This window comes from Lepisosteus oculatus, chromosome 7 (assembly GCF_040954835.1).
Source record: "Lepisosteus oculatus isolate fLepOcu1 chromosome 7, fLepOcu1.hap2, whole genome shotgun sequence".
NCBI lineage: Eukaryota > Metazoa > Chordata > Actinopteri > Semionotiformes > Lepisosteidae > Lepisosteus > Lepisosteus oculatus.
Window position 1 is genome coordinate 1,727,105 of NC_090702.1, and position 15,922 is coordinate 1,743,026.

At 54.5% G+C, this 15,922-nt stretch overlaps 2 protein-coding genes across 8 annotated transcripts in view; both read right to left on the bottom strand.

Moving 5' to 3' along the window:
* LOC138240781 (zinc finger and SCAN domain-containing protein 10-like) overlaps positions 1–7,152 on the bottom strand; it is a 9,834-nt gene extending 2,682 nt beyond the window's left edge. The window contains exons 1-3 of the mRNA XM_069191986.1: positions 6,738–7,152; positions 2,277–2,423; positions 2,109–2,192 (exon numbers count right to left, since the gene is read on the bottom strand). Coding sequence (XP_069048087.1) covers positions 2,109–2,192; positions 2,277–2,423; positions 6,738–7,152 — 646 coding nt within the window. The remainder of the gene's footprint in view (positions 1–2,108; positions 2,193–2,276; positions 2,424–6,737) is intronic.
* Positions 7,153–12,379: 5,227 nt separating this feature from the next.
* The window catches only part of slc6a16a (solute carrier family 6 member 16a), a 30,985-nt gene continuing 27,442 nt past the window's right edge, over positions 12,380–15,922 (bottom strand). For all 7 annotated transcript variants that reach the window (XM_069191796.1, XM_069191798.1, XM_069191794.1 and 4 more), the window contains exons 9-12: positions 15,418–15,619; positions 14,240–14,399; positions 13,765–13,927; positions 12,380–13,470 (exon numbers count right to left, since the gene is read on the bottom strand). In XM_069191796.1, coding sequence (XP_069047897.1) covers positions 13,048–13,470; positions 13,765–13,927; positions 14,240–14,399; positions 15,418–15,619 — 948 coding nt within the window. In that variant the 3' untranslated portion in view covers positions 12,380–13,047. The remainder of the gene's footprint in view (positions 13,471–13,764; positions 13,928–14,239; positions 14,400–15,417; positions 15,620–15,922) is intronic.

Genomic DNA, 15,922 nt, shown 5'->3' on the forward strand with positions numbered 1-15,922 from the left:
ACACACTGACTGGACACTCCAGTACATTAACACTACACTGAGAGAGAGGGGTTAATACAGACACACTGACTGGACACTCCAGTACATTAACACTGCACTGAGAGAGAGAGGGGTTCATACAGACACACTGACTGGACACTCCAGTACATTAACACTGCACTGAGAGAGAGAGGGGTTCATACAGACACACTGACTGGACACTCCAGTACATTAACACTGCACTGAGAGAGAGAGGGGTTAATACAGACACACTGACTGGACACTCCAGTACATTAACACTGCACTGAGAGAGAGAGGGGTTCATACAGACACACTGACTGGACACTCCAGTACATGAACACTGCACTGAGAGAGAGAGGGGTTCATACAGACACACTGACTGGACACTCCAGTACATTAACACTGCACTGAGAGAGAGAGGGGGGTTAATACACACACACTGACTGGACACTCCAGTACATTAACACTGCACTGAGAGAGAGAGGGGTTCATACAGACACACTGACTGGACACTCCAGTACATTAACACTGCACTGAGAGAGAGAGGGGGGTTAATACACACACACTGACTGGACACTCCAGTACATTAACACTGCACTGAGAGAGAGAGGGGTTCATACAGACACACTGACTGGACACTCCAGTACATTAACACTGCACTGAGAGAGAGAGAGGGGTTCATACAGACACACTGACTGGACACTCCAGTACATTAACACTACACTGAGAGAGAGAGGGGTTCATACAGACACACTGACTGGACACTCCAGTACATTAACACTGCACTGAGAGAGAGAGGGGTTCATACAGACACACTGACTGGACACTCCAGTACATGAACACTGCACTGAGAGAGAGAGGGGTTAATACAGACACACTGACTGGACACTCCAGTACATTAACACTGCACTGAGAGAGAGAGGGGTTCATACAGACACACTGACTGGACACTCCAGTACATGAACACTGCACTGAGAGAGAGAGGGGTTCATACAGACACACTGACTGGACACTCCAGTACATTAACACTGCACTGAGAGAGAGAGGGGTTCATACAGACACACTGACTGGACACTCCAGTACATGAACACTGCACTGAGAGAGAGAGGGGTTCATACAGACACACTGACTGGACACTCCAGTACATGAACACTGCACTGAGAGAGAGAGGGGTTCATACAGACACACTGACTGGACACTCCAGTACATGAACACTGCACTGAGAGAGAGAGGGGTTCATACAGACACACTGACTGGACACTCCAGTACATTAACACTGCACTGAGAGAGAGAGGGGGGTTAATACACACACACTGACTGGACACTCCAGTACATTAACACTGCACTGAGAGAGAGAGGGGTTCATACAGACACACTGACTGGACACTCCAGTACATTAACACTGCACTGAGAGAGAGAGGGGGGTTAATACACACACACTGACTGGACACTCCAGTACATTAACACTGCACTGAGAGAGAGAGGGGTTCATACAGACACACTGACTGGACACTCCAGTACATTAACACTGCACTGAGAGAGAGAGAGGGGTTCATACAGACACACTGACTGGACACTCCAGTACATTAACACTGCACTGAGAGAGAGAGGGGTTCATACAGACACACTGACTGGACACTCCAGTACATTAACACTGCACTGAGAGAGAGAGGGGTTCATACAGACACACTGACTGGACACTCCAGTACATGAACACTGCACTGAGAGAGAGAGGGGTTAATACAGACACACTGACTGGACACTCCAGTACATTAACACTGCACTGAGAGAGAGAGGGGTTCATACAGACACACTGACTGGACACTCCAGTACATGAACACTGCACTGAGAGAGAGAGGGGTTCATACAGACACACTGACTGGACACTCCAGTACATTAACACTGCACTGAGAGAGAGGGGTTCATACAGACACACTGACTGGACACTCCAGTACATTAACACTGCACTGAGAGAGAGGGGTTAATACAGACACACTGACTGGACACTCCAGTACATGAACACTGCACTGAGAGAGAGAGGGGTTCATACAGACACACTGACTGGACTGTCCTGGTCTGTAATGACAGGAGCCTGAAGACGGACTCACCTTCGCAGGTCTTGTGTGCAGAGGCCCCAGGCTGCTCCGACACCTCCTCCTTCACGATCACCGCCTGCGTCTCGGCCTCCAGACCTGACAGACAGAGCACCCCGCTTAGTGAGCCCCCCCGCCCGGGCCCCGGCGAGCGCCGCTGCTGACCGTCCGGCCCGCACTGACCTGTGTGGACGCTGGGGGACTCGGGCTCCAGCTCGTCCCTGCGGATCAGCTCACTGCCGTCCTCGGAGACGACCCAGCGCGTGATGGAGCCCCCGGACTTCCCAGAGCCCCGCGGGGCGGGAGAGTCCGCGCACAACCTGGACATCACTGAGAGAGAGAGAGAGGGGTCAGCACGGACTGGACACTACAACACTGAGAGACAGAGACAGAGGTCAGCACGGAGTGGACACTACAACACAGAGAGAGAGACAGAGGTCAGCACGGACTGGACACTACAACACAGAGAGAGAGACAGAGGTCAGCACGGACTGGACACTACAACACTGAGAGAGAGACAGAGGGGTCAGCACTGACTGGACACTACAACACAGAGAGAGAGACAGAGGTCAGCACGGACTGGACACTACAACACTGAGAGACAGAGACAGAGGGGTCAGCATGGACTGGACGCTACAACACTGAGAGAGAGACAGAGGGGTCAGCACGGACTGGACACTACAACACAGAGAGAGAGACAGAGGGGTCAGCACTGACTGGACACTACAACCCTGAGAGACAGAGGGGTCAGCACTGACTGGACACTACAACACAGAGAGAGAGACAGAGGGGTCAGCACTGACTGGACACTACAACACAGAGAGAGAGACAGAGGGGCCACCACTGACCGGACACTACAACACAGAGAGAGAGACAGAGGGGCCAGCACTGACCGGACACTACAACACAGAGAGAGAGCCCGAGGTCAGCACGGACCGGACACTACAACACAGAGAGAGAGCCCGAGGTCAGCACGGACTGGACACTACAACACCGAGAGCGAGGGGGGGGTCAGCACGGACTGGACACTACAACACAGAGAGAGAGAGGGGTCAGCACTGACTGGACACTACAACACCTAGAGAAAGAGACAGAGGTCAGCACGGACCGGACACTACAACACTGAGAGAGAGACAGATGTCAGCACAGACTGGACACTACAACACAGAGAGAGAGGGGTCAGCACTGGCTGGACACTACAACACCGAGAGAGAGACAGAGGGGTCAGCACTGACCGGACACTACAACACCGAGAGAGAGACAGAGGGGTCAGCACTGACCGGACACTACAACACCGAGAGAGAGACAGAGGGGTCAGCACTGACCGGACACTACAACACCGAGAGAGAGACAGAGGGGTCAGCACTGACCGGACACTACAACACCGAGAGAGAGACAGAGGGGTCAGCACTGACCAGACACTACAACACAGAGAGACAGAGGGGTCAGCGCTGACCGGACACTACGACTGAAAATCTGTTCGGAAGCCGGGACATCGCAAGTCGAAAATAAAATCTCCAGTTTCTTATGGGGGGAAACTCCACCCCCCTCCTGAACCAGAGACCAGTTCCATCAGAAACCCCCCTGACCAGAGAACAGCACACAGACCAGCGCACAACGCCGTCCTGCTCAGAGAAACCAGCCGGAGCTGAAACATAACTCATTCGTCATGTTCACGTTTCCACTCTCGTAAGACACTGCTCTCCTACCGCTGAGAGAGGAATCGACAGGGAAAATACAAACAGCGCTTGTCAGAACAAAATAAAACGCACGAAACAAAGGGGGCAAACTCTTCCTGGAGACCCCCGTAATGAACAGCAACTACAAAACTCACACGCACGCAAAAAAACACTTGGATAACGAGAGCGCGGGCTTCCTCTGCGCTGGCGGACAGAGCGCTGCCACCCCCTGGTGTCCTGCCCCACCCACAGCGCCTGTCACCCCTGGCGCTGCAGACAGACGCCCGCAGGAGGGGCTCGGGCGGAGCCGGTCCCTTCCGAACCTCAGAGTTCGGCTGAGCGCGATTCTGTTCTTATAGCGAACGACAAGGTACAAATCCTTCGTGTTCGGATTGGAGAAAATTCCTGCACCGAACGTTCTTATACCGGGGTGCGAGTGTAATACCTGTCTGGACCCTCCACTCCGAGCTCTTCCCAGGTCAGGGGGAATCCCACTACCCCCACCAGTGTGCAGCCCCACCTGGATGATGCTCCAGTCCTCTCACACACACCAGCTCTCAGTGGGGAGGAGAGCAGAGGGATGGAGCCAGTTCAGAAAGGGGGGTTATTAGGAGGCCATGAGGGGTAAAGGCCAGGGGAGGGAATTGGGCCAGGACACTGGGGTGACACCCCTACTCTTGTCGAGAGACACCCCGGGATTGTTAATGACCACAGAGAGTCAGGACCTCGGTTTGACGTCTCATCCGAAGGACGGCACCTGTTTACAGTCTAGTGTCCCCGTCACTATACTGGGGCATGAGGACCCACACAGACCGCAGGGTGAGCGCCCCCTGCTGGCCCCCACTCACACCTCTCCCAGCAGCAGCCTCAGCTTTCCCAGGAGTCTCCCCTCCAGGTACTGGCCAGGCTCCCCCCTGCTGGGCTCCAGCTGGGAGCTGCAGGGCGGTAAGGCAGCTGGCGAGAATAAATATATACTAAATGAGTCCTTGAGCACTGGTGTGATACCTTAACCCATCCAAACAGCTGCTGTTTACCCCCGAGTCAAAAAAAAAAAGATGGCCCTGGACCACCTGAACAATCGTCTCCTATGTTCTCTGTCCAACTTACCCTTTCTTGCAAAAAACTTTGAACGTCCTGTGACAATTCAGTTCAATAATCATCTCTCTGCAGAGAGCCTGGGTTCCAGACCCACACACAGCCCAGAAGCTGCCCTGATTACAATCTTCTCCTGGCTTCTGGGGAAGGTCTCGTTTCTGCCCTGACTCTCCTTGACCTCAGTGCTGCTTTTGACCACAGTATCTCTCCTTCTCCACTTGCGACTGTGTTAGGGGTTTCCGACAGCGACTCGTCACGTCTGGTGTTCCTCAGGGGTCTGATACTGGGCCCCTACTTTCCAAGCCCTGACACACGGGTCCCGCTTGCCCACGCATTTGTCTTCTCCCGAATTGGCTACTGTAACGCTGTACTCGCTGGGGCTCCTAAAGCCACCTTTGAACGAACTCCAGTCTGTCCGAAATCCGGCAGCCAGAAACCCCGAGCAGGTCTGATGCCCGTGTTCACATTACTCCTGTCCTGGAGTCCCTGCACTGGCTTCCTGTCAAATTCCGTGTGGACTTGAGAATCCTCCTGCTCACCTCCAGGGCTCTGCTTGGCCCGGCGCCTCAGTACCTGTCTGAACTGCTATCGCCCTGCTGCCCACCTCAAAACCTTCGCCCCTCTGATTCTGGTCTCCTGTCTGTCCCCCAAGCCCGTCCACACTCTAGGGGGGGGGACAGGATCCTCTCCTGCTGCGCCCCCCAAGCTCTGGAACTCTCTCCCCGAAGAGCATCCTTCTCTAAACTCCTTCAAACCCCGACTCAGACCCACCCCTCTGCTCCAGAAGGAGTTTTTATCGAACCGGTTCTGGGGGCGCGCCCCCCTTCTCTTTACCCGCGGTACCCCAAAACCTCACCGTCGCCGCCGCGCGTCCGTCTTCTTACCGCGCAGAGCTCCGAGAGCCCACTTTTAAAGGCGCTATACCCCAAAAATAAGGAACTTGCATGACTTATACGACTACAGCTGCTCTAAACATCCCTACTGATCAGAGCCACAGAAAAAAGCCGGAGCCGTTCTGAAGGGCAGGCAGAACACACAGAAAAACAACACCACAATCACAACACGACATCTCGGGGACCCCCCCCGCCCCCCGCAGCAGCCGGAGCGCAGTTCCCGACAGAGACTGACGAGCGGCGACACGAGGGTGGGGGCTGGACAGCGCAGACACGCGGCTCCCCCGCCCTGCGCGACGGCGCTATATAGCGGGCATGCGCAGTGGGCCGGACGGACAGGCCGAGGCCCCGCGGGTGCTGTCCAGCCGGACCCTCCCGGGCCGGAGAGGCGACAGTCGCCGGGGCCCGTGCGGATGATTCCGGGTGGGGTTGGCCGGGGGCCGGGGGTCGGGCAAGTGACCCGGGCCGCACACACACACACCCACCCACGCACCCGCCACGGGAAACGCGCTTCGCCACTACAAACAAGAGGCTACACGCCCGCAACCGGAACAGCCACAGCGACCCCGACACCCACCCGCTTCCCGTCCGCGGTGGGGGAAATCACGGGTGGGTGGGTGGGTGTGGGGCGGGCGTGCGTGCAAAGCGACGCCGAGGCGCTATATACAGCTCCCACGGGGGGGCTGCGGGGCGGGTCGCGCGACAGGAGGAGCAGGCGGCATGCCCAAGCACCGAGGCGGCGGCGGCGGCGCATGGAAAAGGCGCTATATAAAAGATAAAAAGCAGACCGAGCCCCGTGGCGTGGCGTGGCGTGGGGCGGCCAGGCACGCGAAAAATCGGGGTTGCTCCGTGCACAACCCCCCCCCTCCCCTCCCCTCCGGTGCACGGGATTTCAGCGGGGGTTTTGTGGCGTGTGTGTGTGTGTGAGTGTGCGTGTGTGCGAAACAAAAAGAAACAAAAGTATCGCTCGTGACCACCTGCGCTCACGGCCGGGCCTCCTCTTCCGTGCCTCTGCGTCTCTCTCCCCCTCTCTCTCTCTCTCTCCCTCCGGTACCGTCCTGCTCGGGCGTCGGACAACAAAGCGGACCTGTGTCTCTCTCTCTCTCCCCCAACTCGCTCCTGGCGGCTCAGCTCTTCCTCACCGTCTCTGCCAGCCTCCGCCGCCGAGACCCCATTACTCTGCCCCCATTGGTCACGTCTCGCCGCCGTCGGCCCGCCTCCGGCCTGACGGGCGGGCCGCCCCCGCCAATGGGCAGCGGGAGGCCGCCGCGAGTGGCGCCGGAGCCGGCCAATCAACGCGGCCGGGGCGAACAACCCCCCCCCCTCCCGTCGATGTCCCGCCCCTTCGCAAAAGCTGACCTCCGCCGATCTGAGGGTTGGCGTTGTGCGCATGTGCGTGGGGAGGAGCATACAGGTTTAGTCGAAGAAAACAGGTTATATCAAATTTGGGGGCTTTTATTTTTCCTACTGACTCAGTTTTATTACTAAGGCAGCAGCAGCATGCAACACTGCTGTGCACAGCGGTGTCCTTGCTGATGGACATCGCAAGCTGCTTGACTCATTTAAAGTGTATTAAATATTTTTTTTAATAAACAAAATCGATTGATATGACCTCTGTTCCGATTTAAATCGATTGAACCATACAGCAGGAGGGAGAGGAGGGCGAATACTCGTTACGACCAGTCCAGCCAACTTTAATAAGCGCTTCAGATCTGATTTACCGCTTAAGAAGGTAAACAGCTCGTTTACCTCGCTGAGGATCGCGCTGGATGGAAAACATGCGGACGAACCGGCTCTCCGGGACTGTGGGACAGCTCAGCCCCGGCGCACCGGTTCACACTTCACACACTCGGCCACCAGGGGGCCCTTCTCGCACTGGGCACCTACAGACCGCCGGCGAGCGAGTTTAGAGTTCGAGGTGCTTTATGAGCATGACCGCTGGGTACAATCGGTGTTGCCAAAGCAAATGAAAGTAATGATATTTACCTTAAAACAAAAAATAGAAGTAAAATAAAATCTACAGACATATTATAAAATATTGACATATACTGTAGGCGGCTGGAGCATTATTGGGAGACAGACTCACTGTTCCTCAGGCTGTGACAGGAGATCACACACTGTATTATTATTATTGAGAGACAGGCTCACTGTCTGTTCCTCAGGCTGGGACAGGAGATCACACACTGTATTATTATTATTGAGAGACAGGCTCACTGTCTGTTCCTCGGGCTGGGACAGGAGATCACACACTGTATTATTATTATTGAGAGACAGGCTCACTGTCTGTTCCTCAGGCTGGGACAGGAGATCACACACTGTATTATTATTATTGAGCGACAGGCTCACTGTCTGTTCCTCAGGCTGGGACAGGAGATCACACACTGTATTATTATTATTGAGAGACAGGCTCACTGTCTGTTCCTCAGGCTGGGACAGGAGATCACACACTGTATTATTATTACTGAGAGACAGGCTCACTGTCTGTTCCTCAGGCTGGGACAGGAGATCACACACTGTATTATTATTATTGAGAGACAGGCTCACTGTCTGTTCCTCAGGCTGGGACAGGAGATCACACACTGTATTATTATTATTGAGAGACAGGCTCACTGTCTGTTCCTCAGGCTGGGACAGGAGATCACACGCTGTATTATTATTATTGAGAGACAGGCTCACTGTCTGTTCCTCAGGCTGGGACAGGAGATCACACACTGTATTATTATTATTGGGAGACAGGCTCACCGTTCCTCAGGCTGTGACAGGAGATCACATACTGGGCTGCCAGATCAACTGAGTTCCCTCCTCCCTCTCCCAGTAGGATTGGGACCCGTTGTGATTCTGGCAGGTGTGGGAACTCTGGGATTAGAGAAACATTCTTCCCGAAATTCAGAAATCTAATCCCAGAGTATCTGTCACAGTGCAATGTGTGCCAATTTATATCCCAGTGGTATTAAGTCGGCACAACAGCCTCAGCGTGCTTTGGCCCTGGGTTCGATTCTAGCTGGTGTGTGCGGAGTTTGCATGTTTCACCTACGTTCGCCAAAATTGACCCTAGAGCAGGAACGGTCTGAGCCGCGTGTCCATTTCCAGCTCTCCCAGGTGTTGGACACTTCACAAGCGACTTCACACCCCGAAGGTTTCCAAGAGAAAATAAACCTTGCAGCTACTCCAATCAAACAGCTCGTTAGTTCAACAGCGCACCAAGTTTGTAGAGTTCAAGGCATCGATTAAGTAACGAAGCTCAACTGGAGGGGAGACCGGCCGGTGTGCGGACCTTCTGGTGTGAGTGTGTGTGTCCTGTGATGGACTGGCCCGTGTGTGTGTGTGTGTGTGTGTGTGTGTGTCCTGTGATGGACTGGCCCTGGTGTGAGTGTGTGTGTGTGTCCTGTGATGAACTGGTCCTGGTGTGAGTGTGTGTGTGTGTGTGTCCTGTGATGGACTGGCCCGTGTGTGTGTGTGTGTCCTGTGATGGACTGGCCCTGGTGTGAGTGTGTGTGTGTGTCCTGTGATGGACTGGCCCTGGTGTGAGTGTGTGTGTGTCCTGTGATGGACTGGCCCTGGTGTGTGTGTGTCCTGTGATGGACTGGCCCTGGTGTGAGTGTGTGCGTGTCTGTGTGTGTCCTGTGATGGACTGGCCCTGGTGTGAGTGTGAGTGTGAGTGTGTGTGTGTGTGTGACTGGTGTCTTGCCCAGAGTGTACCCTGCCTTATGCCCATTGCTTGCTGGGATAGACTCCAGCTGCCCTGCACTGGACACAGCTGTTAGGAAATGGAGGGGGAACTGTCACTCAGTACTAAACTGCACTGCCTCTCTGCCATCGCACTGTGGGGTAACAGTACTGAGCTGCTCTTGGGGTGTCTCTACACACTGCTCGACAAGGACAGTGACGTACACAAGGGGGTCAAAGGTCGTGTGAAAGTCATTTTAATCAGGTCCTGTTCGAAACCCACGGACAACAGTGACCGACAAGCAAGGCACATACTGTACAAGTCTCCATCAAAAATACGAGAATTCTCCGCCGCGTGCCCTGGGGTCCCCTGAAAATCGGGGTGCAGCCCTCGGGGTCTGTACGGGTCGTGACAATCACACAGCTGGTTCCGGTTCTGGTCCGCTCCGGTGCGCGAAGCGCCGAGGGACCTTGAGGAAGGAAGGAATTGTCCGGATCGGAGTCTTCCTCGCCCGAGCAGCTCCTGACAGCGGTCACCCCCACACACAGGGCAGGGAACCAAGACTGACGTTACCGTTTCATCACGAGACACAGATGACTCTGCTGACAAAAGAGACATCTTACAGACTACAGAGCTGTCCGTCTCTCTGGACACTGCGATTTCAGTCTGTACAGAGCTGTCTGTCCGTCTCTCTGGACACTGTGATTTCAGTCTGTACAGAGCTGTCTGTCCGTCTCTCTGGACACTGCGATTTCAGTCTGTACAGAGCTGTCTGTCCGTCTCTCTGGACACTGCGATTTCAGTCTGTACAGAGCTGTCTGTCCGTCTCTCTGGACACTGCGATTTCAGTCTGTACAGAGCTGTCTGTCCGTCTCTCTGGACACTGCGATTTCAGTCTGTACAGAGCTGTCTGTCCGTCTCTCTGTACACTGTGATTTCAGTCTGTACAGAGCTGTCTGTCCGTCTCTCTGTACACTGTGATTTCAGTCTGTACAGAGCTGTCTGTCCGTCTCTCTGTACACTGTGATTTCAGTCTGTACAGAGCTGTCTGTCCATCTCTCTCTGTACACTGTGATTTCAGTCTGTACAGAGCTGTCTGTCCATCTCTCTCTGGACACTGTGATTTCAGTCTGTACAGAGCTGTCCGTCTCTCTGGACACTGCGATTTCAGTCTGTAAAGAGCTGTCTGTCCCTCTCTCTGTACACTGTGATTTCAGTCTGTACAGAGCTGTCTGTTTGTCTCCCTGGACACTGCGATTTCAGTCTGTACAGAGCTGTCTGTCCGTCTCTCTGGACACTGCGATTTCAGTCTGTACAGAGCTGTCTGTCCATCTCTCTGGACACTGCGATTTCAGTCTGTAAAGAGCTGTCTGTTTGTCTCCCTGGACACTGCGATTTCAGTCTGTACAGAGCTGTCTGTTTGTCTCCCTGGACACTGCGATTTCAGTCTGTACAGAGCTGTCTGTCCGTCTCTCTGGACACTGCGATTTCAGTCTGTACAGAGCTGTCTGTCCGTCTCTCTGGACACTGCGATTTCAGTCTGTACAGAGCTGTCTGTCCGTCTCTCTGGACACTGCGATTTCAGTCTGTACAGAGCTGTCTGTCCGTCTCTCTGGACACTGCGATTTCAGTCTGTACAGAGCTGTCTGTCCGTCTCTCTGTACACTGCGATTTCAGTCTGTACAGAGCTGTCTGTCCGTCTCTCTGTACACTGTGATTTCAGTCTGTACAGAGCTGTCTGTCCGTCTCTCTGTACACTGTGATTTCAGTCTGTACAGAGCTGTCTGTCCATCTCTCTCTGGACACTGTGATTTCAGTCTGTACAGAGCTGTCTGTCCATCTCTCTCTGGACACTGTGATTTCAGTCTGTACAGAGCTGTCCGTCTCTCTGGACACTGCGATTTCAGTCTGTAAAGAGCTGTCTGTCCCTATCTCTGTACACTGTGATTTCAGTCTGTACAGAGCTGTCTGTCCGTCTCTCTGTACACTGCGATTTCAGTCTGTAAAGAGCTGTCTGTTTGTCTCCCTGGACACTGCGATTTCAGTCTGTACAGAGCTGTCTGTCTGTCTCTCTGGACACTGCGATTTCAGTCTGTACAGAGCTGTCTATTTGTCTCCCTGGACACTGCGATTTCAGTCTGTACAGAGCTGTCTGTCTGTCTCTCTGGACACTGCGATTTCTATCTGTACAGAGCTGTCTGTCTCCCTAGAGACTGTGATTTTAATCTGTACAGAGCTGTCCGTCTCCATCGACACTGTTTTTGATCTGAACAGAGCTAGGACACTATATACATACTGCTAACACTATATACACCCAGGAGAGACACACGCTGTATATATATACATACAGTACACGTACAAAATGAGGTCACCCCCACTCCTCCCAGAATCCTCTGGGTCTCTTCCCCTAGAATGAACTACAGAACAGGTAATGGGCTCAAGTCGACCCGTTTCAAGCTGCCCAGGGTTCTGTGAAAGGCTGTGGGTATTCCACTCCCCCTGCCAGGCTGGGACACGACTTTGAAGGGACCAACCAGGCTGGACACTGGAAAGCAGCACCCGGGTCTCGGTGCCGGCCCGGTACTGGTCCGGAGTTCCGGATGACAGCAGCCACAGAGGTCCGATTCCCGGGCTCGTTTCCAGGGTGCTCCGAGAGAGGTGAATGAGACGCAGGGAAAAAACTCTCTTCCTCACGGGAGCAGACGGACAGATCTGGATTTTAGGAGTCCTGGGAATTTGAGGAACCGGAACCAGGAGAATGGACCTGGAAGGGGCAGTTTTTTTTTGTGTGTGGGAAGGGAGGAAAATAGGGTGCAGACACAAAGTCGAACCTCTCTCTTTATCTTTCCATCGGAGATCGCCTGTCCTGTGCCGCACCAAGCCAACAGTCTCCACTTCCTGGTTTTTAAAAGGTCACCTGACCAATTGTACTCATCCAATTGCCAACCCCCCCCCACCCACCCAATGCATTCTGGGAAACGTAGTTCATTAACGTAGAAGAGCCGCCATCTTGCCCAAACCCACCGCCCTCCCTCGACGCATATATACAAGTGTGTGTCTCCGTGCGTCCGACCTCAGCGGGGGGGAAAAACAAACCGATTCATTTTGATTCGCACACCATGACGGGTTACGCCAACCCCCCGTCTCTCAAATCAGCCCTTTTAAATACATACATACATATATATTAAAAAAAAAATCTGATCGTTCATAAAAACAAGAATACAAATAAAAACAGAAATGCTACCGGCATCTGGCTGGCCACGCCTGAGAGAGAGAGCCCCCCCTCAGCCCACGGCCCCCCGAGTCCGGAGAGGCACTGGCGGTGAGCTCCCCCAGCTGCAGGAGCAATACTATAAATAACGCTAGCGTTGTGGGAAACAGCGCCCACTCCCGCGCCGCAGGCTCGGCGGGGGAACTGCAGTTCGCTGTCACACACTCGCGAGCCCCCTCCCCCTCTCTCTCTAGGGGTACGAGGTGTGCACGGCGGCTCACGGCGATATCGATTCCGGTGAGCTGTCGCTGGTAGTGTCTTCGGCGCTGCGGCGTCCCGGAATTTGGCCTCTCCCTTTTCCCTCTCTCTCCCCCCTCCTCCTCCTCCTCCTCCTCCTCCTCCCTGCCTCTCACACTCCGGTCGTCTCCTCCTCCTCCCCCTCTTCCTGTGGGAGGAGCCTGTACAGCCCCTCCCCCCGCCCGTCGGCCAATGGGAGGAACCCGTTCTCCGGGGGGGGCCGCTCCCGCCCCCGCCTCCGCCCCTCCCCCTCCCCGCCGCCGCCGTCGTCGTCGTCGTCGTCGTCGCCCAGCGGCGGCTCGGGGGAGGACCCCTCGACGGGGTCCGTGGTGCTGCACTTCCTGTAGATGTCGTGATTCCTGTGCCTGAGGGCCGCGGGGGCCCCGCCCTCCTCCCCCCCCCCCGGCGCCCCCCTCCTCAGGTCGACGACGAGCTGGCGGACGTAGCCCACTGGGATGGGCAGGGAGGCGAGCAGGATCAGGGACACCAGCACCCCTAGAGCCCAGGCTGGGTACTGCAGCTCTTCCTCTTTCACCTGAGAGAGAGGGAGACCAGAATCACGCTACAACTCCCACAATCCCCTTCGGTGGCTCGACAACGCATTCAAACGACAGGGAAATGAGCACGGGGGGCACCCTTCTTTACGTGAAGGGTGGTGGGGGTGGGGAACAAGCTGCCCAGCCCTGTGGTTGAAGCCGACACCCTGGCGTCTCTCCAGACACAGCTGGGTGAGCTCCTCCAGTCAGGACAGGAGGCTCTTCTGTACACAGAGGGGGGTGGGAGTGGGGGACAAGCTCCCCTCTGACGATCAGGATGCAGCGTCTCTCACCTTCTGCTGGTTCCAGGACTTGTAGGTGGGGTGCTTGAGGACCATGTTGATCAAGCTGGCCAGCAGCAGGCCGACCATGGCCAGTGGGCAGATGAACTGCCACAGGTACTTGTACACCACTGGGGGGCGCCACTGCAGCATCACCTCGATGTCGTCCATGAACCTGCCGAGGGGCACAGAGGGGAGGGGGAGAGGGCTGGGTGAGCTCAGGGGTGCTTCTGGGAAAACATACGAGTTCTAGATATGGGCGTGTCTGTCTGCCCCGTGATGAACTGGTGTCCCATCCAAGGTGTACCCTTGAGCATGTTGCTTGCTGGGATAGGCTCCGGTATCAGTGAACCCTTGTGTAGTTTCTCTGTGATTGATTGGGCAACCCTGGTGAACCCTTGTGTAGTTCAGGCACAGATTCTCTGTGATTGATTGAGCAACCCTGGTGTAATCTGTCTTGTCGATGTAGAGACAGAGTCAGCCTTACCGGTCAGCGCCGTACATCCAGGCCACACTGAAGGTTTCGAAGATCACGACGATGATGAGGGGCAGCGTGGCGGAGTAATCATCAAACATCGTGACAAAATAATTTCCACAGCGCTGGACGAATATCAGCCCGATCACAAATCCCAGAAGGCAACTGAATACTGAGAGAGAGAGACACATTCACACACTGACTGGACACTCCAGTACATTAACACTGCACTGAGAGAGAGAGGGGTTCATACAGACACACTGACTGGACACTCCAGTACATTAACACTGCACTGAGAGAGAGAGGGGTTAATACAGACACACTGACTGGACACTCCAGTACATTAACACTGCACTGAGAGGGAGAGGGGTTCATACAGACACACTGACTGGACACTCCAGTACATGAACACTGCACTGAGAGAGAGAGAGAGGGGTTCATACAGACACACTGACTGGACACTCCAGTACATTAACACTGCACTGAGAGAGAGAGGGGTTCATACAGACACACTGACTGGACACTCCAGTACATTAACACTGCACTGAGAGAGAGAGAGAGGGGTTAATACAGACACACTGACTGGACACTCCAGTACATTAACACTGCACTGAGAGAGAGAGAGAGGGGTTAATACAGACACACTGACTGGACACTCCAGTACATTAACACTGCACTGAGAGAGAGAGGGGTTAATACACACACACACTGACTGGACACTCCAGTACATTAACACTGCACTGAGAGAGAGAGGGGTTAATACACACACACACACTGACTGGACACTCCAGTACATTAACACTGCACTGAGAGAGAGAGGGGTTCATACAGACACACTGACTGGACACTCCAGTACATTAACACTGCACTGAGAGAGAGAGGGGTTCATACAGACACACTGACTGGACACTCCAGTACATTAACACTGCACTGAGAGAGAGAGGGGTTCATACAGACACACTGACTGGACACTCCAGTACATTAACACTGCACTGAGAGAGAGAGGGGTTCATACAGACACACTGACTGGACACTCCAGTACATTAACACTGCACTGAGAGAGAGAGAGGGGTTAATACAGACACTGACTGGACACTCCAGTACATTAACACTGCACTGAGAGAGAGAGGGGTTCATACAGACACACTGACTGGACACTCTAGTGGACTGAGAAAGGGGCAGGGCTGTACCGGTCAGCATGGTCTTGTGTCTGGCCAGGGTCTTGAAGCTGTCGATCAGAGGGGTCAGGATGCCCTGCATGGTGCCGAACATGGTGCTCAGGCCCAGGTTGAGCAGCATGAGGAAGAACAGGCAGGACCAGAAGGGGCTGGCGGGGAACAGCGTCATGGCCTCTGTGAAGGCGATGAAGGCCAGGCCTGTGCCCTCCACTCCCTGGGAGAGAGAGAGGGAGAGAAGAGAGGGGGAGAGAGGATAAAGATGGGACAGAGGAAGAGGAGAGGAAGGAGAGAGTGAACAGAGAAGGAGAGAAAGGAGAGATGAGAGAGAAGAGGGAGGGATGGGAGTGAAAGGAGAGATGGGAGAGAGGAAGGAGAGAGGATGAGAGGGCAGGGGGGAACAGGAGAAGACAGAGGACAGAGGGCGGAGGGAGTTGAGGAACAGAGGGAGAGAGGAGGAGGCAGGAGGAGGTGGGGTTAAGGCACGGTGTAAGACATGCACAGGGTAACACAACACATA